The 25,358-nt window shown below is 38.6% G+C and overlaps 1 protein-coding gene and 1 non-coding gene across 2 annotated transcripts in view; both read left to right on the top strand.

Moving 5' to 3' along the window:
• The first annotated feature begins 3,726 nt into the window (after window positions 1-3,726).
• Window positions 3,727-3,834, top strand: LOC116669070. Its single transcript, XR_004326458.1, has one exon. It is a non-coding gene; the product is annotated as a U6 spliceosomal RNA (small nuclear RNA).
• An 8,330-nt stretch (window positions 3,835-12,164) lies between these two features.
• The window catches only part of FBXO11 (F-box protein 11), a 77,689-nt gene continuing 64,495 nt past the window's right edge, over window positions 12,165-25,358 (top strand). Inside the window, exon 1 of the mRNA XM_032497476.1 lies at window positions 12,165-13,173. Within this exon, the coding sequence (XP_032353367.1) occupies window positions 12,951-13,173 (223 nt within the window). The 5' untranslated portion in view covers window positions 12,165-12,950. The remainder of the gene's footprint in view (window positions 13,174-25,358) is intronic.

The following is a 25,358-nucleotide window of genomic DNA, read 5'->3' as shown; positions in this document are numbered from 1 at the left end:
TAGGCTAGTGGGTATTGATTATAGGTAGGGAGTACCAAGCACAATTACTTAAATCAGCTTGTGGTGTGTGTCTTGGGGGTGGGAAGTAGGACAGCAGTAGTGTACTGGAATTTAAAGTCTCAGCCAAAGAGCAGGAATTAGCCAGATGAAGTGCAGCAAAGGAATATGGAAGATCCTTTTTGGTAAAAAGCATAGAAATATAATTGGCAGAAATTGGTAGGTTATTTGATGGGGGTTGGATCAAAAAGAGAAGGAAGAATCTCATGAGGCAGACAGGTAGACACTGCAAAGGTATAGGCAGAGCAGTCAAAATTGAGTTTCAGTCAGATTTTTCTTCTGTCATCTCTGCTTTGGGTAAAACCTCCTTCTCTTGTTAATTGGTCCCTTTGTCATAACCCAGGTCACGGCTTCTAATCTGGCTCCAGTAAAGAAAAGGTCAATAGCTAACGTTACCCTTCTGGCTTTGACACTTTGGCAAATCACCGTCTTTCTAGTTTCTCCCCTGCTCTCCATACCTGACATTTTTTCCCAGGTAAGCCCCTTCATTCACTGCATTTTGCTGTTTGTTTGACTGGTATTCCAGATGCCTAACACCCTGTTAAATTAAACTTAGTTTTATACGTATTGATCTTCCTTTGCTAGAAAGAACACACTTACTCAAAAGAAGAGTTCTCTTAGTTTTTGCTTTTGCAATGATTTTTAAAGAAATAGCCAAGAGCCAAGAAAGCCAATAATAAAGATAATAGCTACAAAAGTGAACTTTTGTTGGTTGTCTGCTCAGTGTCTTAGCCTTACCTTCTCTCCTCCACAGTACCTTAATTTTCATTTGAGGAATCCACCCATCCCCATGCAGCCCTTGTGCTTCCAGGGAAACTGACCCTCTCCCTGTTTAGTTAGTTCAAGCCAACCATCCCATTCCACCTTCCCATGCACAGCTTTTGGATTTAAGCAGTGAATATCAGCATACTTGCTGGACTGCTGGAAGTCATTCTCTCTAGATATGGATGAGGGAACATGTACTTTGGGGAGCTGTTGGCAGCCATCTTGTGATCATGAGAATTGCTGGCTTTAAGGATAAAGCTGCCATTGCAGAAGACAGAGAAAGATGGAAAGATGGAAAGAATCAGAGCCCTTAGTGATATGCTGAACCTGTTCAACTGAAGACCAAGAGAAATTGTCCTTAGTGACATAAACTAACCCAAAAGCCTGCCTTACGTCTGGATTTTCAATTTCATGTATCAGTACATACCTTTATTGTTTAAGGCAGTTTGAGTTGTGCTTTTTGTTACTTGCAACATAAAATATTCTATGCTATACAGTTATTATTTGTTGAGAGGCCTACTATATACCAGGCACTGAAATGGGGGTTCCACAAAGACTAATTCTTGCAATCATATTTTTTTCTTTCTTAAAAGTTGTGGTTAAAATATACATAACATAAAATTTCCCATTTTAACCATTTTTAATTATATAGTTCAGTACAATGTTGTGCAACCATCTCCTCTGTCTACTTCCAATCACAACCATAGTTTGAGGTAAGCATTAATATCCTTATTTTACCAAAAAGGACACTGATCCCCAGAGAGGTGCATTACCCAAATCAGACCACCAGTTAGTGGTTTGGTCAGGATATAAACCCAAGTCTGCCTGAGTGCAAAGCCCATGCTTTTTCTACTTCATTACAGTGCCAAAATAAATTATCAAACAAGGAAACAGAAAATTTTGGTCAAATAACCAGCCCAGGGGCCACAACATAGAGATTAGGATTTTGGGAGAAGCAGATCTAACAAACAGGAAACAAGGTAAGGAACAAAAAGTGATCAGAATTCAAGTCATCAAAGATAGGACACTAGAGGTTGGAGTTAAGGGGAATAGGGAAAACTATTTAGGTTCAAGAAGTAGGGTTTGAAAGGGGGTTTATCAGTGGAGACTTCAAGAATATCTGATTGTATTTGTTCACTCTGCCCTGGTTTGTAGGTGAGCAATCCTTGCCCTGCCTACTTCCCAAAAGGATTCTGACCTGAAGACTAATAACAAAATATATTTTAAAACAAAAATACTCTCAATTTTATGTTAAACATTCATTACAATAAGTCACATAATAAAGTTGATTGTATCATGAGAGAGACATATCCTGTGGTGGGGCCTGGCCCTTTAAATGAGGTCTATAATGACTGAAGAGCTCTATTACTTTCTTGTTAGGACAAGATGGATTCCAAGTAGGGTTCCCCCTCTCCAAAAAAAATTATATGCTTCTATACTAAAAGCTATCCACCTTTGATGAGTATCTCTTAATTGTTTACTTTTTAACTAAGGGTTTTTAACTAGGGCTATTAGAACTCTAGAGGGTGTTTAATCTGTTGATCTGTTTGTTTTCAAAAGTCTGACTCCTTTCATTTGTGATCCTAGGTAAGTAGTAGCTTGGAGGGTTTTACTTATACAAAAAGATCAGTTCCCTAATTTTCAGTTTTCATAAGTGTAAATTTCTAGGGTCAGAGGCTGTCTTGCAATGGAGGAGGGGAAGTTATATGAATGGATTGGGTAAGACTCCCCAGTGTTTTCATACCCCTCAAACCTGGACTCCACACCAAGGCCCCTTCTCCAGCTGTGTAGTTAAGAAAAATAGTATCATTTTCTCAATTATTTTATATTATTCTAAGTACTGACCTTAACAATTCACTGTGCACCGAATAGAAATATGACAGGGGAAGGGGCCGGGACCCCATGCAGCCAATGTCATTCAACATGTATGAGGCTTATCACCCTTCTCCCACTAGACCAGCATTTGGGGAGTGAATGTCCATTATATGTGTAGATAGTCTGTTTGGCAATAAAGGTTTTTTTTGGGGGGGGGGGAATAAAACATAGAAAACTGAATTTTTTCTCCTTTAAAAAAGTTTGCTTTGTGTGTTTTTTCTAGTAGACTTTATGTTCTTTAGAGCAGTTTGGGTTCACAGCAAAATCGAGCAAGAAATACAGATATTTCCCATTACCCCCTAACTCCACACATTTATAGCCTCCCTCATTATTACCATCCCCTAGCAAAGTGGTACATTTGTTACAAGTGATGAACCTACACTGACACATCATTATCACTCAAAGTCCATAGTTTACATTAGGGTTTACTCTTGGTGCTGTACATTCTATGTGTTTGGACAAATGTATGACATGAATCCACCATTATGGTATCATTCATAGTATCACTGCCTTAAAAGTCCTCTGTGCTCTGCCTGTTCATCCATTGTTCCTTCCCAACCCCTAACAACCATTGATCTTTTTACCATCTCCATAGTTTTACCTTTTCCAGGATGTTATATAGTTGGAACCATACAGTGTGTAGCCTTTTCATATTGGTTTCTTTCACTTAGTAATACATACTTAAGTTTCCTCCATGTCTTTTCATATCATAGTTTGATAACTCATTTCTTTTTAGTGCTGAATTATATTCCATTACTTAGATATACCACAGTTTATCTATGCATTCACCTACTGAACAGTATTTTGGTTGCTTCCAAGTTTTGACAATTATGACTAAAGCTGCTATGAACATCTGTGTGAAATTTTTTGTGTGGACATTAAGTTTTCAGTTCCCTTGGGAAAACACCAAGGAACATAATTGCTGGATCGTATTATAAGAGTATGTTTAGTTTGGTAAAAAACCACCAAACTGTCTTCCAGAGTAACTGTACCATTTTGCATTCCCACTAGCAATGAATAAGAGTTCCTGTGCTCACTTCGGCAGCACATATACTAAAGTTGGAACGATACAGAGAAGATTAGCGTGGCCCCTGCACAAGGATGACATGCAAATTTTGTGAAGCATTCCATATTTTTAAGGATTTCTAAACAAAATTTTATCCTGTTTGATTTTTTTAACTCTGATCCAATGATAAAATTCCACCAATTTTCATTTTCCAGTATAGTTACTTCTTTTAGTTAAGTAGCTGGTAGTCTTTGGCTTCTACCCGTTTAAATATAAATAACATAGCAAGCATTTGATAGGACTAACCTGGAATCAAGTGTGCATGAATTAGAATTAGACTCAGACTATCAAACATATTTTCCTATTTTATTACAGATGGACCTTATATGAATTAAGAAAAACTTTTCTTGTTAATAAAAACTTCCTTTAAAAAAAAAAGAGTTCCTGTTGCTCCACATCATCACCAGCATTTGGTGTTGGCAGTGTTCTGGATTTTGGCCATTCTAATAGGTGTGTATTGGGTCTCCTTATCTTTTCAGTTTTTACCCTTGTCCACCTCTCCATCCCCATCATTCCTTGCAATAGATTATCTTTTCAGAAGGAGTCATGGAATTTAAGAGCTGGGCAGTAGGTGGCACAAACTTAGCAACATTAGATACATGATGGAGGGAAAGACTGAGAAATGACTAACTCAAGTCATGTGAGAGCCCTGGGAAAGGAGCAATCTGGCACACCTTCAAACCAATTCTATTTAAATAACTGAGGGCAGAGAAAAATTCATTTTCTATTAATATAAAATGTATAGCTCTTTATGATTAAAATTTAAAGAATTTATTACATGCACTGAATATAATATTTCCACTTACCTGGAAGTGTCTTTCATTTAACGTTTTTTAAACCACTTATAACTTGAACAGCAAGTTATTCACCATAGAGGTAAATTACAGCCATAAATTTTTGCTCAAAATATATTTATAACTTCATTTTCCCCCCATAGTTTATATGTAACAAAAATAGTTCTAACTTTTCTGAAGTTCTTATCCTTTCTTTATCTTTCTTTTGGGAATTTCTAAGCCAGACAACCTCCTGTAAGATACATTCATAGCTTTAAAATGTAGAAAATAACCATCTATCCTTAAAAAAATAGTGTTAGAAATTTGGAGATTTCCAACCTCAAATCCTACCCCCATCTCTTCTTCTGACTGGCTTACCTGAGGGAGTACGCACACTTGTATCTATGCCCCAGTGAGATCCCCAGAACCATTTTATCATTAAGCAGGCAAATGCCCAATTTATAGTGACACTTGAGTTAAGGCTGAGTAGAGGCCAAGAGATGTGAGGCCTCTTGCTTTTCCAACCCCAATCTAAGTCCTGTGACCTCCTCAAGTGTGACAGAAGAGAGAAGAGTGAGGATAAGAATGAGACACATGTTCTCAAGTATTAACAGCTGAGCTTAAGTTTACCTACTTGACCAGGTGCTCCAATGAGAGCTGAGAACTGAGAAGGGAAAGTGGGAGGATGAGGCCTCCTTAGCAGAGGTAGCCCATCCTTACTCCCCTACCCCAATCCACATCTTGATTTGCTTACTACAGGGAGACAATATGTGCAAAACAGCCCACTGCTCCTAAGGGTAGGAAATGAAAAAGCGGGCATTAGGGCCCATACAAAAGGAAAGTATCTTTCAATGTCATGATCCTGACCTCTAGAGAAGTGTCCCCAAAGTCTCTGACCAGACTAGTCACTTCTTCCATATGGAACATCTAATAAGAGGGTAGACAGAAGCAGAAGCTTAGGTGGAAGTTTCCTCCTTCATGACCTCTGGCAGAAATGCGAGAGATGCTGAACAACACCCCATTATTTGTTTCTCTTTAACAACAGGGCTTAATAATCAAACCTCTGCTCAACCAGGATTGTCCACCTAAAAGAGATTAGCAGCTCCCTCAGTTATTACCACTGTTTCTCACTGTAACTTCCTGGGACTAGTGTGATGCACAGTTAAGCTGGTCCTCCTAAGAGTTTCTGTAATGGGTCATAACAGGACATTAATCAATTTAACTTCAAGGCTGCCCTGCATCCTAGGCTAAATATTCACTCTTAAGTTTATTTCTCTTCTGAAATTATGCCTAATAATATTGCCCAAAACTTGTCAACAGAGATTACTTTTTAAAGTCCAAATAAAGAAAAAAAAAAAAAAAAGCTGAAAATGGAACAATGTGAAGCCCTTCCCATTATTAAATTACCAGAGAAATTCAAGTCCAAAATGAATTCCTCTTCCTATTGTATATTAAACTCCAAAGACCATAAAGTATAATTATTCTTCTCCCTAGTTTCCTGATCTTTTCAGTCTCTGTCAGAAGAGGGTTTGGATTCCTTCAGCAGCCACTGTGCCCTGGGCCTTCTTCCATTACCATGGGTGTAGCATTTTTAGCACCATCAAGTTTGAAGTAATCCACTCGAATTTCTCACGTCCTATAAATGTAAAAAGCAAATGTGACTCCTGAAGTAACAGCATTTTGCAAACAAAATGATGTTCCTAGAACCCAGCGTATAGACCTTTGTTGCTGTTGCCTATCAGAGATTGTAGCAGGCTTAGTGTTATCTGGGAAGGGGAATAATGCACAGGGAACAAAAGATGGAGAACACCTGTTTGGTTTCCACCATGCCAGGATGCCTAGTAGAACATGTAAGTTTTCCAACTACTATATGTGAATTTAAATCCAGCTAGGATAAATTTCCCATCAAGAGGTTAACTGTGACATAGAACATAGTTGCTTTTAATAAGAACATAGTTGACTTTCTACATAACATCTTCCTCTTTCTCCCAAAAAGGGACCCACGTTTCCTCCATCCAGCTGACCGAATCTGAAGCTACAGGGGAAAGTCTGATTAGCCTAAAAGTAATCCCCTCGTGATTGCCAGAGAGTAAGTCAAGAATGGGCATAGGGCCCAATTAGGTACACAGAGACATGAAAATGTTTACAGTGGTAGCATCTAAAATGTCTAGATCACATCCAAATCTTCCTGCTTTCTCTTGGTATCCTCATGTTTTGAATACTTCTGTGTCCATTTCCCTCTTGAGTCTGGTGTTTCTGGCCTGGAAGCCCAGCATTGAATTGAGCCTGGTCTCTGTCAAGTGACATAGCTTCCTTTTCCATGTGTGAACTCAGCACGGCATATTTATAATAGGCAACTCTGCAGTCCGTGCTTATAGCCTTACGGCTGATCTTCTCTGGTTATTTGTCCATCTCCAGTAGGACTCCAAGTCTTTTAAGCTTTATGACACAGCTGCTGCCACTGAATACTGCTCTAGAACCCCTTAGGTCTATTAACCTTGCTTCCAAGATTCTCTTCCCTGAAATATCTCTTAGCTGGATTATCACTCTCAACAAATTTGTGAATCTGAAGCTTCTGTTGATGCCTGCAGAGGCCATAATCTCAGGATAATACAGGGGTCTAATATGTCCCCTGACATGTGCTCCTCTAAACCCCTCTTCTTTTAGCTTTAACATTCTCTAATCCTTGAGTAACTTGTGCTACTTCATATATTACTTTCTGCCATTTCTTTCTCCACTCCTGTTCCACTTCTTTCGATAATTCTGTTCTTTTCAAGGAGGCCCAAGTGAGTTTTTAAATTTTAATCTGATTCTTAAATGGGTCCAGTTTTTCCACTAACACAGATAAAATTCCAGCTGCAGTCCTTTTTTTCCTTCCTCCTTTCCTTTCCTCTTTCTTTCTTTCCCTGTGCATTTGTTTCCTGACCAACTCCATAGATTCTCTCTTGAGAGGCTCCCATACCTTCTTCCCTACATATAATGTCTTAAAAATCATCAAGTAAGTCCTGAAATGACACCAATGCCAACACCACCAACAATAATGGCTAATAGTTTACTGAGCCCCTACTATGCACCAAGCACTCTTCTAAGTATTTTATAGGTATTACACTACTTAATTCTCACAACAAGCCCTTGAAATGAGGACTATTATCATGCCCATTTTACAGATGCAGAAACTGAAGAACAGAGAGGTTAAGTAACTTGCCCAAGGTCAGCCAGCCAGAAAGTGGCAGAGCCCCCTCTTGGCTTTTCATTCTTACATTTGCTCATGCTATGGTCACCTACCAGTCCTTCCATAATATAACACCCTTTTAGTGTTTGGCCTAGTCTTCTCTCAATGCTTTAAAATTAGGTATACTTTTAAAAAGCAAAAATAAAGATTTACAGTGGTCTATCACAGCTCATCCTAAATTTTGAACATAATTTCTTTTAATACGGCTATGTCTCTATTATTCCACAGGGAAGGGTATTAAAGTTAGAGTCTATAATTTTTTAAAGATAACCTCTATTATGAGTATAACTGGATTGCATGCTTACCAGGTTTTTCCACGTATACATTTAATTTAAATCCTTAGTTCCAAGTTAATTTTCACTGCCTAACTAATAAAATATTATCTGAGCATGTACTAAGGAATGAATTTTTGCAGCTTAGTGAGATAAGTCATTCATACTCTAACAAGGATATTTTAAACAGAGCTGATTATTCCTTCAGGAAAACCATATTCAGATCAAACTAATTTCCTAAATGACATAAAAGGAATGAGCAGCTTTGAGGTGTCTTATGTAACTGACTGAGTGCTGACGGCTCGGGACTAAATGATGGAATAACAGAGGAAAGGGAAGCTGAATCTTTGAAATGGTAAAAATGATCATTTAAAAATCACAGTAAATATCACCTGCCAGGTATTAAAATGATTAAAGAGCTTATTTTTTCCACACTCCTATTGTGATAGGTTTAATAAACAAATAATTTTAAGTACCCTAACCTGTTAAGCATCAGTAATTAGTTGAGAAAAACAAACACAAATGTTCTTGAAGGGAGAGCAAACCCTGAGGGAATTTAGTCCTCTGAAATTATGCTAAGTGTATACTGAAATCATTCTGGGGACTCCTACCCCAAATAAAAATTCCCTTAAAGTTTTTCTCCTGTTTTCTCTCACACATAACTTCCATGACAGCTAATTGACAGGATTATTTGCTAACACAGGTGGACCTGGCAAAGGATAAAAACCACCTGGAATATTTTGGGTTTTCACTGGAAGAATTAAGAATCTATGACACCTGTGAATGGGAAGAGCACCAGACTGGCAGGTATTAACTTTGCCACTAAGTATTTATGGGATTTGGTTTTGTCACCTCACCTCTTTGAACTTCAGTTTCCCAATCTGTCAAATACAAAAATGAGAATTAAATGATGTCAAAGGCCCATTCTAACAACTCCCAAGTTCTACAATTTTAAGTTAACATGGCTTTGAACACTTTTGCACAAAGAACTCTCTAAAATTTAATCCTGTAAGATAAACTAAAAATATGTAGGAACCAGTGATATGGGGATAGGATATTTTTTATTAGCTCCCAGTAGATAGTCCACTATTGTTAAACTAGTTTCTCTCTTGCACTTCATCAGTCACCATGGCTCCAAGAAAGGGAGCAGAGCAGATGTCATTACAAGAATGAAGAGGATATGGTACATAAGGAAATCTACTGTCACACAAGAAAGAGAAAAATCCATCTCTTACATCCCGTAAGAGATGAAAGAAGAGAAGGGAACAGGAAGAAGTAATCAGACCCAGTGTGCTTACTTCCTGTGCCTTCTCAGGGTGGAAGCTAGAATTGGAGGTATATAGTTGAAGTATTCACACAGATATGGGGAAGTCAAGAAAATGGGTTAGTGGTTTGCTTCCCTGGGCATGTCTGTGAACACTAGGAACTCTGCTTTCAGCTTGATGGCATGTTCAACACGACATAGGCAACACTGGTAGAGGGAGGTAACTTAATAGATGAGCCTGAACCAAATCTCCTGGCTCATCAAGGCCTACATGGGGTATTCTAGAAATTCAGAAGTTCCCACATGTCTCAATGAGAAGATAGAATGACATCGTGAGAATCAATGGACCTGCAGAGGCCTGAGGTCAGTAAAGAGGTTGCAGTGTATAGGGTAAATGGTTCAGTATGGACTTCAGTAAAGGAAACAGCATGACTTCTGAAAAGGACAGAAATGAGCAGTTTTACTTCTGAGGCTAGCAGTTCTGTTTTCAGACCATACCAGACACTTCATACTAGAAGACAACACAAGGACTGGCATACATGGCTCAGGGCCCTTCCCGGATGCCATGTCAGCCTTTCCATCCCTCAGGGCTGCTACTAGCCACTGTGTGAATTAGAAAAAGGCACTTCCTTTATCAAGACACTTTACTTCAACCTATCAGAAAACTGTCATAATATACTGGTTTTGTTAAAATAAGGCATCTTACTGCCACATGCCTGAGAACTGTCATAATAAACTTTAATCTAGGATGCTGAAGATGTGAAAGACACTCCATCTATGTATACCTTATACAGCAACCCTTTCCTCCCATAAATATCTTGGAATGAGAGGGAGGTGGGAAAATAAAATACGTAAGAGTCAGCATTTACCTATAAAGAAGATAACGTGGAGACTAAACTAGGATAAAAATTACACAGGACAAGCTATGCTTTCTTTGTACATGTGAATTGATTGAGTTGTCTGCCATACCAAAATACAAACTCTTTATGCTGAAGGTTTTGTCTTTTCCTTTTTTTGGTATCTCCCATAACACCTTATAAAGCAATGCACACACAGAAGGAACAAATAAATGCTTGCTAAATAAAAAAGTAAATCTTTAGAAAAATCAGAATTATGGATTCACTTATAATATATATAAAGCATGTAATTTTCCTTTTTCCCCCTACAGTTATTTGAACCAAATCTACAATTTGACCCATTTGCACCTTGCTAACAACCAGAAAAATCTGCAGTTCTTTCATTGTTTTGTCTCCTTCCTCAAATTTCTTCTTGAGAAGGAAACTTATATCTGAGTTTCTCCATTTTCAGGACCAAACAGAGATCATCTCAAAATTACAGAATTTTTAAAAGTTGAAAACAGTTTGTACCTCTTGGAGAGTGATGGAAATGTTAGCTATCTTGATCGTGGTGGTGGTTTCATTGGTGTATACATCTACCAAAAAATCATCAAATTGAACATCTGACATGTGTAGTTTACTGTACAGAAATCATACCACAATAAAGGTGTTTTTAAAAACTGAAAACAGGATTATGTAATCCAAACCAAACCCTTATTAAAAGGTGAGGAGACCCTGATACCTAGAAACGTAAAGTATTTTGCCTAGAGGCACATATCAAGTCAGGGACTCAAACACCCTACACAATCTGGCTCTGCCCCCCACCTCCCGTCTCCCAAAATACACTTTCCCCCTCTAACCTCTACTTCCCTTATCATACTTTGTAACCACTTAATCATCTGTCTCAAACCTAAGACAGCAAGTGATCCAACTCAAAAGAGAAAGCAATCACCCAAAAGTTTGAAAATCAGAGAATCTGTAAACTGCCAGTTTTACCATATCCATAAAATGATAAACAAAAGAGAGCGGAGAGACTTGAGAAAGGGTACTTTTTCAGCCATCACAACAACAGCTAGGGAATAAAAACCCGTTCTCCTTGGGGAGAGATTATGCTGAAGGGACCAGATATAGATACAGAAGATAATTCCCCTTGGAGTTTTTTCTTTTCCTTTGAGTTTGTGAGATCTAAAAAAAAAAAAATTTTTTTATCGCATGAACAATCACAACCTCAATACACTTACGTCTCTCTTTTTCTCACATACTATTCCCCCAAACATTATATAGCCCACATCTTCAAAGAGTAAACTGACCAAAGGTCTGTTACCTATTAACCAAAACCTTTTCAAGATTTAGATGATTCCCCTTAGACCATAATTAGGAACCGACTTCAAACTTCCGTTACCAAGCTCAAAGCTCGGTAAAGTGGATCTCCAAGGTGTGCAAATACCCTCAGCTTGACTAAAGGGCACAGAATCTCTAGCGCTCCCTGCAGCTCAGACTTTGAACCTACCTACCACAAAAAAAAAAAAAAAAAAAAAAAAAAAAAAAAACCCGAGTTATCGAAGATTGGCTACCTCACTCCACTTTTTTTTTTCCGCTTAAAAAATTGGGTAAAGAGGGGGAAGGCTGAAACGGCGAACCGAAGGATTAAACACTACTCCCCATTACATCAGCAGCCCCCGCCCTTTCCTCCCAGCACCCCCTCTCCTAGAATCGTCGCTACGCACTAGCGCTCTCTTCGCCCACCCCCCTGCTCTATTATATGCCCTGATACCTCCCCATTATCACCGGCCCTACCACACTCCCCTATCCTCCATCCCCCTCCTTGGCGGGGGAGGGAGGAAACCCGAGAGAGGAAACAGGGCGTTGAAGGAAGGGACTTCGCGATAAGACCGGAGGCCCCATTGGCCCGGAGGTTGTATAAGCACCTCCCATTGGCTGCTTGACCTAAATCCCCGCCTCTCTTCTTCCCCGCCCATTCACCCCTCCCCCCGCCGCCCCGCGGCCCTCCCCCGCGCCCCTGGCCAGCCCCGCGGCGGGGAGGGACCGACTGGGCGAGTGGTGGCTCCGGTGGTGTCAATGGCTCCTCCTGCCACGGAGCAGCAGCAGAAGCAGCGGCGACGGGGCTGAGGAGGAGGAGGAAAGGCTCCTTTAAGGAGGAGGAACGACGACGCCTCGTTTTCCCCCTATCTCCTCCCTTCACACTCATTTCCCCTTCGCCGAGGAGAGAAGGGGGGAGGAGAGAGAAGAGGCCGAAGAAAGAGAAAAAATTCCTCTCAGAAATCTCTTTCAGGGAGTGTGGGGGGGAGGAAGAGGGAAAAAAAGAGCCGGGCGCCCCCTGCTCCCTCCCTCCCTGCTCTCCCTCTCTTCTCCTCCTTCTCCCTTCCTCACCCGCCCGCCCACTCCCCCCGCCGCCGGAGACGCCGCTCGGGAGTCGGCGGGACCGGGGTCTGTCTCCTCAGCCGCCGACGCCGCGCTTCGCCTCGGGATCCCCAGGCGGGCGGACGCCCTTTCTTTCTTTCTCTTCGCCTTGCCCGTCTTTCTGTCTCCGTCCCCCGCGGCCGCCCCGCCCGGAGGCCTCGGCCTTCCCCGTGCGTCAGGCCCGCCCGCCTGACCTCGCTCGGTGTCTGTCTCCGCGGGCCTTTCTCTTGACTGGGGGTCTCGCTTGCCCCTCCGCCCTTACCATCTCCCCTTCCCCTCGCCCCCTTTCTTTCCTTCCCCCTCTCCCCACCCCCTTCTCCTGCCCCGGAGCTCGCGGTGCGTGTGTGTGTGTGTGTCCCTCCGCCAACGCCGCCACCTCAGCCCGGCAAATGAACTCCGTCCGAGCCGCCAACCGGAGACCCAGGCGAGTGTCGCGGCCGCGCCCGGTGCAGCAACAGCAGCAGCAGCCCCCGCAGCAGCCGCCGCCGCAGCCGCCCCAGCAGCAGCCGCCGCAGCAGCAGCCTCCGCCGCCGCCGCAGCAGCAGCAGCCTCCGCCGCCACCACCGCCGCCTCCGCCGCTGCCCCAGGAGCGGAACAACGCCGGCGAGCGGGGTAAGGCCGCGCTCCCTCCCCGCCGCCCGCCGGGCTGGCCGGGACCCGCGGGGAGGGAGGCCGGGACGGGCGGGGGGCGTCCTGTGCGCCCGGGGGTGGGAGACGGAGGCTGAGCGGAGGCGGGTCCTCCGGTGCCGCAGTGTCAGTCCGGCCCGGGCCCCGACCGGCAGGAAAAGCCCCGGCTTCCCCACTCGCCCGGGCTTTCGCTCAGGCCGCGCTTTGTTTGGTTTCGGGGGCTCGGCACCCTCTCCCCACACCCAACCCTCTGGCTTCTTGGCTCGCTCGGGGACCCCGCAGGAGTCTGTTGGTGGGTAGAGGGAAAGCGAAGGGTGGGATTTCCCCCTTTTCGGCTGCTTTCCACGGTTTGGTCTCCCGTTTCCAATAGAAGGTGGGGGGAACGACTGGGAGTTATTGGGTGGTGGGGCTGGCTGGGGAACTTGTTTTCCCCCTTTTCTCTGTTAGCCTCCCCCTTCCTGTGGAGGAGGGGAGAGGGGGAATCGGAGTGGTCGGTGGTGTTGGCCGGGGAACTTGTTTCCCCCGCCTCCCCTCCCTAGTCACGGGGTAGGGGGAGCAGCGACTCCTCTCCCAACCCCACAATGTTTGCTGCGCAGTTTGGCTTTAGTTACAGAACCCCTGGGAAGGACCCGTTAAATCAAGACCTTTAAATAAATAAGTATCGAATCCATCGGCCATTTCCAGCCCCCTCCCTCGCGTGCGGTGCAGTTACCCTTCCGCTCTATCGACACCCCTTCTCGCCTGTCCTCCCCTAGCATACCCCCACGCCACCGGGCTACCCTCCATCTCCTAGTGGGGTTTGAACGCTCCTTCCTTAGAACTGGCCCCTTGGGTGAGAGTGTGTGCGTGTGTGTGTGTGTTGTGTCCAAGGCCTAGTGAAATGTGTCAGTTGGACCCAACTGTGCAGCTCTGTCTGGTAACCACCATTGTCTAAGGGCTGAGGCTCCCGAGGGTTGGATTCTTGCTTTAGCAAAAATAATGTTCAGTTCTACTTTGACGATGTGGTTATTTTGGGAGGTTTAGGAGGTAGGGATGTTGCACCTCGGTCTCCAAACCTGACTATTCTCTTTATTAATTAGCTGCTCTCAGTGGTGGTGTAGGTCAGTACCATATTTATGTGTACGACTGTTGTTTTAAGGAGGAGGGGAATTGTTAGGAGACATTTTGCGTATTTTCGTTGGCAGATTAAGGTTAATTTTACGTGCGTTCGTTGTCACACCTCCTTTAATTAAGGGAATCAAGATTAAATGCCTTTTTAAAATTATACATTCTTTCCTTTAAAACTGTTTCATTGTTGAACAAAATACTTAAATGAAAGAGGGAGATAGTAATCTGAAAAATAGTTTAAAGGGTTTTCACTAGTTACTGTTACAGATAGTCCTTGTGAAAGCAGTTTGCTATATGTTGCTAGAAAGAATGTGATGTTTCAAGCCAGTCAGAGGTCTTGTGCAACATTATTGGTAAATGTGTTTTAATGGTTGTTTGCTACATTTACCAATTTTTTTGTAAATTAAAAATATTTGTAATTCCATCATTTCCTTTTACATGTGCATATCAGGGTTCACCTGTGTTCCATTCAAATAATATTCAGATCTCCTTTCAGAACTGGCACTATATATAATGGAGTTGACAGTTTTTTTAAAGAGAAAACAATGACACTGGATTGAAATCCTAGCATAATAAGAATTCTATTGCTAGAAGTGAGCTTTTTCAAGATGTACTGATTTGTTAATTACATTAACAGTGAATCAGATCCTTTCAGCCAAACTTATTTTAGTTTCATTTTTAAGTGTTTATTCTGAATCTCCTTTTCACTATTTATATGTAATTTCAAACTTAGTTGAAGTACTTATATCTTGGTCACTTTTCTTCATTTTTTTCATTTGTTTGAAATTATTAGCTAATAAAGTCTATTTCCTTTTGCAGTAAAGTGGCTTAGCTGTTGGCAGTCACATGCCAGAGTGTCATTTTTCTTTTCATTGATATCCATAAACTGACTAAGATGTTCATGAATCAGAATTTCAGTATGTACCCAACCAAATGGTAAATCAAGTTCACTGTAGAATTGTTGCTTTGCTGCTGCTAGTAGAAACTGTTCGGGAGATTCTGTGTTGGCACAGAGGGGAAAAGAGCTTGCTGATTAGCCTTCAGGGAAAATGCTATGGGTCTTTTAGAGGGCAAATAAATGGCCTCAAAATGAATAAAACATTAAGATGAATTGAAAGGCAAAAATAAAGATTTTGCTAGCTTTATGTTTAAAAATGTCATTTTTTGAGAATTGGCGTTTTGATTACATTTTAAAATGTACAGTTCACATAATGATTCAGAAGTTAACTAAGAAGAGTACTTTTTATTTTAAAGGTTTTGTGGAGTATGCAAAGTGTCACTATTTCTGGCTTGAATAGGGAAGGTTTTGTTGTTTGTTTGAAAATCTGCTGCGTTTTATCATTCTGACAAGGTAATTAAGGAACTACAGCTAACATGTGTGCACACGTGTTTTACTTTTCACTAACTCTTAATGGATAGGTAACTCTTGCGTTAGTCTTGGATAGAGTTACATAATACTGGATCAGAAAACTTTCCAAGTAAGGAATTGAAATGAGACTCACTGTTTTAAGACAACTTAAGTAAATTCATATAAAATTACTTATTCATTTCATATAAAGTTGGACTTTCGGCTTTTTAGTGGTAATAAAATACTTACAGGATACTATTTTTTTCTAAGTAGAAATTCTGTCAGAACTGGTTTTTGGTAGCTGCTTTGCCCACAGGTTAGTCTAAAAACTTCCTTGACACCTCTTTTAAAAAAATGTTTGAATGTTTGTAATGGTCAATGTTTGAAGAAGAAAGAAACAACCTTATAGAATGAAATCTTAGGACTTTTCAATGCCTTTCTTAGGGGGGGACATTTTCTTAGACCCCACATTGGGAAATAATCAGCCTGGGTAGTTTGTGGAATGCTGTCTTCACTCTTGTTATCTGAAAAGATCCACTGTCTAAAGATGGAATACAAATCATTTGCCTCTTTAGGTTTTTAACATAAATTCCTGAGTTTAGGATATCACATACCACTTTAAGCTAGTAAGAAATAATTTGTGTTCCACATAGGGACACTTTGATAATATATTCTAGAGTCGATGAAATTGAAAGTAGTGTGAGGTGGAATTTCTTAAATAATGTTTGTTTTCTTTTAAAATCATAAAAGTTTAGCATTTGCAACTTGTTTTGCTGAACTTATCTTGAAATCTATTTGGTAGTCTTTTTCTAGAAGTATGTATGAGGAAATCTTACAAGTCTGCAGAAGTACTATGTATTCTGATCATTTTTAAGTTTTTAGTTGTTAAAAGTGATTACTTTGAATAGGTATTAAATGCACGTGAGTTAAAATGCAAGTCCCTTTCCTACACCTGCCCTCAGCTACCAAATTCTCCTACCTGGAGTCAATCTATTGATTGATTATTATATCTATTATTAGTTTCTCATTTATTATGTTTTAATAAAAGAGGAAGCTTGAGTTCTGAAAACAGTCTTGAAATGGAAGTTCTGAAAAATAGGTGTAATATTCAAGTTATTGGAAAACATAAGATTGAAGTTCTGAAATTTTAACTGATTATTGTTCAAGAAATTTAATGAATAAAATACAGTAATGAATTTTGATGTTAATTTCTAGTCTGAAATAATCGTATAGAGATCATATAGAGTAAAAGTGTAATCAGTCTCTTTAATCCCATATTTTGGGATTAAAATCTCACCTATGATCCTGGAATTACAGGGGATTTTGTTTTTTGAGTGAACTTGTTAAAAAGAATTCAGTACATACAGATTTACATAAAATGTTTTTGATGGAGGTACATATTTATTACATGCAGCAACCAGGAAACTCTTTAGTGTTCTAGTTATGCACACTAATTACACTTTCTGTAGGGTTGTTGTAGCCCATAATACTTTAACTTCAAGTTCTTCTTACTGTTTACAGAATAAGGAACTTCTGCAGCCTTTCTAGATAGAAGAGTTCTGGGTAAGGAACATGATTTTTCCTCTTTTAGTAATTAAGTAATGTGGGTCAGTACTCTCCCATCTTGTGACTAAACCTTAAAAATATTTACATCCCATGAGAAGAGAGATGCCACTCAACTAACTGTGTGTGTGTGTGTGTGTGTGTGTGTGTGTGTGTGTAGCCTGTTTTCTCAATGCTTAGGAATTATTTGAGGGGTTAGAAATGGGATAGTGACAATGCTGATGTTAGAGTTCTGCTGATGAGACCTAAGGGTTGTCCCTATACTGCTTGTCTCTTTCTTTACTGGAAATTCTGGCAAACCCAAGGAAAGGTCAGACAGCTTGGAGACCTACCAGGTAAGGCAAAAACCACCAGTAGATCCTGACCTGTTAATGAGGATCCCTGAACTTAAATTTGGCAGAATTAAAGGCTAGTGAGTATTTTCTTAGTTTTTTTTCGTATTTTTTTAACTTTGAAAATAAACTATAGTAATGAGTTATTTCAACTTGTAGTCTCTTATTGTCCCCCCCCCCCTTTATTCCTAACAAGTTACTCTTATTTTGTGTCTATCTTGTCCCACTGGTCTCTGAAGGGTTTTCTGTTTTAGACTTTCCATTTTTCAAATTTATCATCCCTTTGACTTTCATTCTTGTCTTCCAGAGAACTCTGGTTAGTATGTGAGATTGTTAGCAAGGCACCCCCAAATTACAGTTGTCACTCTCTGAAAATAAAATTACGAAGAAGCAGGTCACTCTCTCTCGCCTTCTGAGACGGCCTCCACTCTGTCTATGGAGTGTACATCTCTCTAAATAAATCTGCTTTTACTTAAAAAAAAATTGTGAAGAACCAAAATATAAGGGGTGAGACAGCTGGGAGTAGTGTGATGGTAAGAGCTCAGAGTTAGAGCTGGCTAGACCTGGGTTGTAGTCCAAGCTACACCCCTAACAAGCTGTTTTGACATGGGGCAAGTAGTGTAACCTCTTCAAGCCTTACTTTATTATCTTTAAACTGAGAGTGGTTAACACTTGCCTTATAATAATTGTAAAGAGATAGTAAAATATCTAGCATATGGTAGATGCTCATTAAATATCAGTTCTTCTAAATATTGAAAAAAATAGTATGGAATGGAATCAGCCATTTATAAAACTAAACCTAAGAGATAAAATATGTATGAGTCGTTAAAGAGTTCCTGGTATACCCCAAAATGCAGTCTAGATGACATGGTGTAACCTCAGAGAAACTGATTTGTGGTTACAAATCACTAATCTTATACTTAATGAATTATAATATTCTTTGAAAAGAGAATAAGAAAACAGAAGAAATGGGTATTTGGAATAACAGTAAACATTGACTCTGTTTCTTCTTATGTACTAGAGTCTGTGCCAGGCACTTTTTTATATATACTATTCCTCTTAGCAGTTCTGTATGGTGGCCATTACACAGCAGTGAATATGCATAGTAAATAGCAGAGAAGAATTTCAGAATTGATTTATATCACCTGGCCTTTATAAACAAGGGGAGATACTGAAATACATTTGGCACAGTATCTCCATCACTTTCAAAGAAAGGAATAACCTAGGCCTTGCAGCACATCTGTCCCCTGTCCTATCCCATCTATCCTGTTGGAGGCTGACACAGTAGTCTGATGCCAATGATTGTTAAATTATTTAGTTTCACATTTTCTAAGTAACTTTTTGATCATAATTTTACCTCATATAGATTTGTCTCCAGATGAGATAGCACTGATTGGCCTGCATGTTTTTCCAGCTTGTTGATGAGATCACTAAGCACTCATTGTACAAAGAAGGGTAGATTTCCCTTGAATTACTCATAAGTTATGAATAAAGGGTGTTAAGTCATTTTTTAGGTCATCGTTATAGGCTGGACTATTTCAAGAAAGAAAAAATGTGAGTTAAATTAGACTTCAGTGGTAATTTTGACAGGTTTGTAGACTATCTTTTTTTCACCGTAGTTTGGTGTCTACATGCATGGGGTTTTTATGTATGTTTGGTTGACATAAGAAATGTGCTTAAACTTAATCCTTAGAAAATAGGGAAATGAAACTAGCTAACTTCCTTTGCATAATTTATCTTAGTTGAAGGCAGATCTCGAAAATATTTACTTTACTTTGAAAATGAATGCGTTGTGTATCTCTTTTATCTTAAAACACCCCAAATAAGATAGCATAATTAAAAGCAAATGTAAGTTGTATATGTTAGTTGCTTGTTCTCTAAATTTTAGAAAATCCAATTGTCAAATGTTCTGCCCTTCTAACACATGGAAAATTGTATGATTATGTTCAAAAAAGAAAAAATTATTAAGTCCTATTCTTTCAACTGGTGGCTAAACCTTATAAAACAAGGTATGCTTTCACATCTCATTAGAGATGAGGTAGCATTCATCTTTTTTATGAAGACAGCCTATTTCTCTATTTTCTCAAAGCTTAGAAATTATTTGAGTGATAGAAATGGAGAAGAACCTGTGCTTTTAAATCATTTTTCTGGTAACAGTGATAATCTTAGTTTCATTTTTTTCCCCTAGTGTACATTCAACACAGTGTACAGTGTTGAGTTGTGTCAGAATCTTTGCTGAAAGTTTGTGTGGAATTAACTGGCTACTTACATGAGTTCAGCTTTTGACATTAGTTTCTTTAGTACCATGTATTGATTACTGACCTGAATCAGTTTAGCTTTTGCTGGTTTGCTGACTCTACTTGGGTTTAGATATGAGAATTCTTTTTGTACTCAAGTATTGATTTTGTGCCTTGCATTCATAATATGTAACCTTGTGTGTGTGTGTGTGTGTGTAGTGTGTATGTATAAGAACACAAGGCTCTGTGAGACTCTCCAATACTTAGGAGGTAGGGCAGTGGGGAAAAGGAAAGGCCTATTTACCTGTTGTATTTTGAGGGTTGGTATATATATATGTGTGTGTGTGTGTGTGTGTGTGTGTGTGTGTGTGTATGTTATTTTATTGATCATACCTTTTTGGAAAAAGAAAACATACCAGGCTTTAAGGAAAATTAGAAGTGAGTAGAATTTAACAACGAAAGGTAGGAGTCATTCAAGTTTGTATCATGGCACAGAAGATCAAAAAAGACTTGTTTGAGAGAAATGGGGTTGGATGAAGACACTATTTTGAAATCTAATATTTTTGGCAAATTGATCATATGGTAAAGGAAATTGTGGAATCACTCATTTTCCTTCTTTATATAGAAGAAATTGCTTTACAGCTATATATTAAAAGTAGACACAGAACTGTGAATCACTATGTTGTACACCTGAAACATATGATATTGTACATCAGCTATACCTCAGTTTAAAAAAAGTAGACACAGAACTAATTTACAGTTGTTTGCAAATGACTGATAATCCTTTGAAATGCATTTGCAGTTTTAAGAAACTGATTATCAAATTTTGGTATTTTAGGCCCAGTAAAGGCGATAGAGAAGTAAGCAATTTGGGTAGGGGGGTGCTCCCTCAGAGGTAAAATGAGCACATCAGAGGAGGGAGAGAATGTAAGATTTTTGCAAGAATCACTTACCTTAGATATTTGTTTTTCATAGTCTTCTGAACATAAAATTTTTCTTAAAGTTTTACTTTTTTTCTCCCCCAAAAGAGTAATTTTGAGTTGAAGATGGGTTTGGAGAGAAGGGAAAGAACTTAAACAGGTACATGTGGCAGTGTGCATGGGTCATTTAAATTAGCAATGGTCCACAGGGAACTACATTCAATATCTTGTAATAGCCTTTAATGAAAAAGAATATGAAAATGAATATGCATGACTAGGACATTGTGCTGTACACCAGAATTTGACACATTGTAACTGCCTATACTTCAATTAAAAAATGTTGTTGGACAATAAACAAGAGAAAAGATTCTCAACATTAAAAAAAATTAGCAATAGTCATTTGAATTCTAAACAATCTATATATAACTGTTTATATGTGTATGTACTATATATATACATATTGTTTGAATTGTAGAAATTTTTATTAGTTATTTTTAACTTAAGATTTTGGTGAAAGTATACAAGTATATAAATCATTGATAACACAGCTTGATGACTTTTCACAAAGTGAACATTATCTAGGTAATCAGTAATAGCTAGATCAAGAAAAAAAAAATGCTTCCAACATCTCAGAAGTACCTCCTGCCCCCCACCAGTGCCTTCCTAGTCACTACACCCAACCCTTTCTTCCTAACTGCTTGGATTAGTTTTACCTGTTTTTGAACTTTATATAAATGTAGTCATCCAGTATGTATTCCTATGTGTCTCACTTAGTTTGCTTAATATTTGTATGTGAGTTTCATCCATGTTGTTGCTTGTAGCAATAGTTTGTTCATACTTGTTGCTGTATGATATTACATTGTATGAATAGAGTTGCTTTTGTATTTGGCGCCCAGGAATAGTGCTTCTGTGAACATTTTATATTTATCTCTATGAACACATGTACACCTTCCCTATAACATATACCTCAACATATACCATTGCTTATCTTTTAAAGGCAAAACTTCCATTTACTGTACAAGAAATGGAAGATAAAGCAGCTTTGAGACAGGTATGAATATGGCTTCTTATATGTTGTTAAAACAATTGATGGTTTTATTTCAGATGTTAGTGTTTTCCTTAAGTCCTTTGTTACATCTGCTGTTGTTTGTATCCTTTAACAGTCTAGTTTTAGTCAGAAAGGTTGCCCATCAACTTAATATTCTTTAATTTTCCTCAAAGATCATAGGTTGAGTTATTTTGAGGAGGGGGGAAATATTTTTTATATTTAGGAATTAAAAAGAAAAACTACTGTGGACCTTAATGTGTGATTCTGAGTCTTCATTCTAAAAACTGTTGTTTCTTTTTGCTACTGTGTAAATATTTTTGTCTCTTCATTTCAGTTTGGAACCTGTTTCTTACTACTTTTATGCTTACCCTTTTAACTCCTGTGAAAATATTTTGCTGTTATTTGGTCGGTTGTTTCATTTTGTTTCTTGTTTTTCTGCATAGCTTGATTATCCTCTATTTTTCTTTCGGCTTATTTCTAAATTATAAAACTTTCACAGAAAAATTGGGGCCCATTTTGCTCTCAGTTGTTTTTTGCAGTCCTTGACCAGACCTGTTTGTTCCTGACATATAGGAAGAATGTGTAAAAGTGCTTCTGCCAGCATCATTGATAAGTTTTTCCTGAGGTGAAAGCTCATGCTCAAGTGCTAGTGATTTATAAGCTTGTACTCCCTATGATACAAGTATCCCCTGAGAATGACAGTTGGGCTCTGTTCTTAAGGAACTACTTGCTTGAAACTGATGATATAGTAGCCTTAGATACCAAAGGAGTAAGATTTCATTATTTCATGTCTGCTCTTTCAGCACTTACCAGTCCAGTGTTAGTGCTAACAGTTGTTCTTTCTTGTCTAAAACAAGCAGTGTGGAAAAGACTGTCATCTTCCTTTCCATTTTATTTTATTTTATTTAAAAAAAGTTTTTTTACACATAGCCACATGTAGTAAATGTTACTCGTTAGGTTTAGGAATAAGGAACCTGATTTTTCAAAGTGGCTTTTTTCTTTTTTTCTGGAGTGGTTTCTTAATCTCATTTCTAAATTGGGAGATTTTAAATCAGGTAACTTCTGAGGTGCTCTAAAACTTCCTGTATCTTTTGAGTTACCAGTATAAATCAGTGAGGTCTGAATTAGGATACAGTTCTTGCCTTGATGGAACTAATAGTTGAGCTAGAGACTAAATTTAAATAACATCTGAGATCAAGATGACTTGCAAATAAGCATGTTGGTATTGTTTTCATTGTCTTCTGGTGTATATTTTTAAGAATAAATATGTATATATATTTCTGAAGTTTTGTTTGTAATCTTAGACTGTTTGAAAGACCATAGGCTCTCAGAGTTTTCTATGAAAGTGCTGTAAAGATGAAGATTTCTGATAAATGTTCTACCCTTTAATCATTCACTAAATTACCTTTATGCCACACTTAGTAGTTGCAGCCCAAATATTAAACTAAGTTATAGCATTTTTATGTAAATGATTAAGAAGGAAACATGTGCTTGGTGAAGAAAACTCCCCTAGAGTTGGGGTCATTCATCTTGTTTTTGTTATTTGTCCTTCTTCCTTATAGTCATTGTTTTGCCCTTATATCCAGAGACTGAGGGTAGGTTAAAGTTAGATTATATGTTGGTAGAACTTTAGCTCAATTGCGAAAGTAAAAGAACACTTTCAGGTTCTTCGTAGTATCTGTAATCCCACATACCTAGTAGTTGTAATTTTCAGGGTACCATTATGGAATTTTCTGATTCTGACTTAGTATCTTTACTAAGGAACCTGTTCTCTATTTCTGAGTCATTTGATTTGAGAACCTCTTAGCTGAAGTCTATAACACTGAAAAACTGAGCTGGGAGATCTGGATGTAGTGAGTTGTCCAGGGTCTGTAAAGTTAAGTCTGGTTTTAGAGGACTAGAAAAATGTCACAACACACAACATACACACAGTGAAACTGGGAATATGGACTCTTGATTTTGTGAAGTACCTAAAAATTTTTGGTAAAATATTAGCAGTAGTGTATTAGGATGGTGGAGATGAGATGACTTTTTAAATTCTTATTTCTTTGTCAAAAACAATATATGGAATCTGAAAGGAGGGAGATTTGTATTTTTTAAAAGAATTTAATAGTTGTGATTGTGGTGTGAACTCATTCAACTTGGTTTGATGACATAGTCCCACATGGGTCATTTTAAATGTGAATAAAAGCTTAAAATTTTACATTTTTCAATGCTGTAAGTGTATTTTAAGTGCTTATTAATTTACGGACATTTTTAGTTTTTGTATTCACTCTAACTTTAAGGTAATAATTGGCTATATATATTGTTCATAGGAAATGAGGATAACTGATGATCGGAAAGTCAGAATTCAGAATTAAAAACAAAATTTGATAATTGGGACTTTGAGCCAGTGATTCTGTCTTCCCAGGATAAGTTTGTGACTGTAGATTTTGATAGTAAATACATAGAAATAATATTTTAATTACATGCCTGGCTAAATGATAGAAGATGGAAATTTAGTGTGTAAACAAACTGGATAATTAGAAAAAAAGATTTATTTTTGGTCACAATAGGTGGCTACTTCTGTACCCTAGTGGTATGAATTCATGTCTATTGGCTAATTTAAAAAAATTTTTTTTATGGAGGTACTGGGGATTGATTGAACCCAGGACCCTGTACGTGCTACCACTGAGCTATATACGTCACCCCCTCTTGGCCAGTTTTATATAGGGAATTTTTTTTTCCCATGAAACTGGAGCTGGTGTTAGTTCTGAAGAAATTAATGGCTATCAATTTATTAAGTTTAAACAGATTGCTAAGGGAAATTGTTTCATCATTATCAGTTCAAAAAAACCAAAAAACAAGGCCACATGCCTCCCTTTCAAAGATATTATATTCTAAGAAGTTTTGGATTGTGGAACCTGATGTGTTTCGGGATAAGTAAGAACCTGGCAGTGACTTTCAAAATATATGGGCCTTTGAAGGTTAAATTTAGTTATTAGATTTGGAATTAATTCATCTGACATTCACCTGACTAGTCTGATTATCTTACAGACTCTTTATAAACCTAAATGAGGAGGAAACAAGCATTTTCTTCTATCAAAATTCCCTAAACCTTATTTGAAAGAGTTCATTGAGCTGTTTGGTGTTTTGTTATGTTTTAAAAGCTGGGGCTACTAGGTTTTCCCTTCTGAGTGAGACCACAGTGTCTGTGGAGTGTGTCTCCAAGTAAACGTGCTTTCACTTAAAAAAAAAAAAAAAAAAAGTAGGGGCTGCTAATATGGTTTAGGGCAAATCAGTCATTAAATGTAGATTATAGATAATAAACAAACATAGTATGAAGAGCTGATTACAAATGTATTTAAAGTTTTTTCCTGAAATAGTGACTTTTGGTAGCTGAAGAGGAAACAAGAGGGACAGAGCCAGATTAATTAAATAAATCTTTTTATTTTATGAAGCAGTCATACTGATGCTGTGACAGTTGGGGGAACTTTTTTTAAGTTTATTGTATGGAAGCTACAACTTATAAAAATAGTGCTAAATACTTGCAAATAGATACTTAAATGGTTATTTCTGTTTCCCTTCACTTTCCTTTGCTGGGCTCAAATTTCTTCATGTAATCATTAATTTAAG

This window comes from Camelus ferus, chromosome 15, assembly GCF_009834535.1.
Source record: "Camelus ferus isolate YT-003-E chromosome 15, BCGSAC_Cfer_1.0, whole genome shotgun sequence".
Lineage (NCBI taxonomy): Eukaryota > Metazoa > Chordata > Mammalia > Artiodactyla > Camelidae > Camelus > Camelus ferus.
The sequence above is the reverse complement of the archived record's forward strand: the minus strand, read 5'-3'. Positions and strand labels throughout refer to the sequence as shown.